The sequence below is a fragment of the Papaver somniferum genome, chromosome 7 (assembly GCF_003573695.1).
Source record: "Papaver somniferum cultivar HN1 chromosome 7, ASM357369v1, whole genome shotgun sequence".
NCBI classification, from domain to species: Eukaryota; Viridiplantae; Streptophyta; class Magnoliopsida; order Ranunculales; family Papaveraceae; genus Papaver; species Papaver somniferum.
In genome coordinates, this window is record NC_039364.1 from 127,914,630 (window position 1) to 127,915,814 (window position 1,185).

A 1,185-nucleotide genomic window follows, 5' to 3' on the forward strand; every position below is an offset into this window, starting at 1 on the left:
ATTTTGTCCATATCCGTTGATATTGGTACACCGCCGATATAGCCCGTATAGGCAGGTGTGAAACTGATACCCAAAATACAGATAATCTAAGAATTTTGGATCACTGTCAACAGCTCTACTTCTTGTAATCATATCTTCTAATCAGAACACCTATTACCAGATAAAATAGAGATCATGGAATTAGTAAATTAGTTTCTTTAGTACCGTAATCTTATTTACTATAGGAGACTGGTTAAATATCAATTAACAGTGCACTATGGGAGAGAGCAAGAACGAACACTGGCTTATAAAATGGAGAAATTCGAAGTTCTAGAAATTTGAATTTTGATTAAACTTTTTTTTCCGATGTATACATACGAAGACTAATTATAAAATACATAAAAATTGTTAAATTTATCGTTAAACAACATTAAATCCGTTTCAGTATATGTACACTCAAAAATGATTTCTGTGATGACGATGATAAAAGGCTTCTCTCCATCTTCTTCTTCATCTTTATGAACTTGAAGTTAGTAAATCAATCATGCCAACAGAGAAGCATAACCACGCATCTTCTAATAATATAAAGTCTTCCTCTCTGTTCTCTAAGAACTCCTCCAAGTCCTCTGGTTAACTTTCTCTTTGATCCTCCCATTGTTGAGTCGTTCATCATCTTCATGGTTTCTGATAAAGGATTGTAAATTATCAAATTCTTGGTGTTGTTTTAGAATTGCTTTGATCAATGGAGTGTTGTTGAATTGTGAATGACAAAGAAGAAGAGAAGTGTCTTCTTAAATAAAAAATGGAGTGTGGTCCAGGTTCAACTCGAAACACCAATGAGAGGAGAGAGAGAGAATTATTATTGATTGTCCCCCTCTCCGTTTCACCAGACAACACTGCTTTTGGTCCCAACCAATGTAATTAATATCGGATATCGGTTCATCTCGGCCTGGACCGATACACTGGTACGATTTTATATCGGGGATATTATCGTTGAAATATCGGTATAATATCGGTTCTACATTTAGAGACCATAATTTTATATTAAACATTTTCTCCACACATTTTCGGATAAGATATTATAGATAACATCAATTTTACCAAAAAAATAAAAGAGTAACTTTAGTAACTTGCTTCGAGAGCTACATGCACCTCTACTACCACCTGGAAGACTTTCTTCGCCAAAATTACCCTTAAACTTTATAA

The 1,185-nt window shown here is 34.0% G+C and overlaps 1 protein-coding gene across 1 annotated transcript; it reads right to left on the reverse strand.

Moving 5' to 3' along the window:
- Positions 1-348: 348 nt before the first annotated feature.
- LOC113293240 lies at positions 349-721 on the reverse strand. The gene has a single exon (XM_026541940.1). The coding sequence runs from the start codon at positions 656-658 to the stop codon at positions 518-520; it is 141 nt and encodes a 46-aa protein (XP_026397725.1). The 5' UTR covers positions 659-721; the 3' UTR covers positions 349-517.
- Positions 722-1,185: the final 464 nt, after the last annotated feature.

Bases quoted from the DNA above. Each gene is read 5' to 3' on its own strand.
- LOC113293240 (XM_026541940.1), bottom strand. From the start codon at position 658: ATGAAGATGATGAACGACTCAACAATGGGAGGATCAAAGAGAAAGTTA.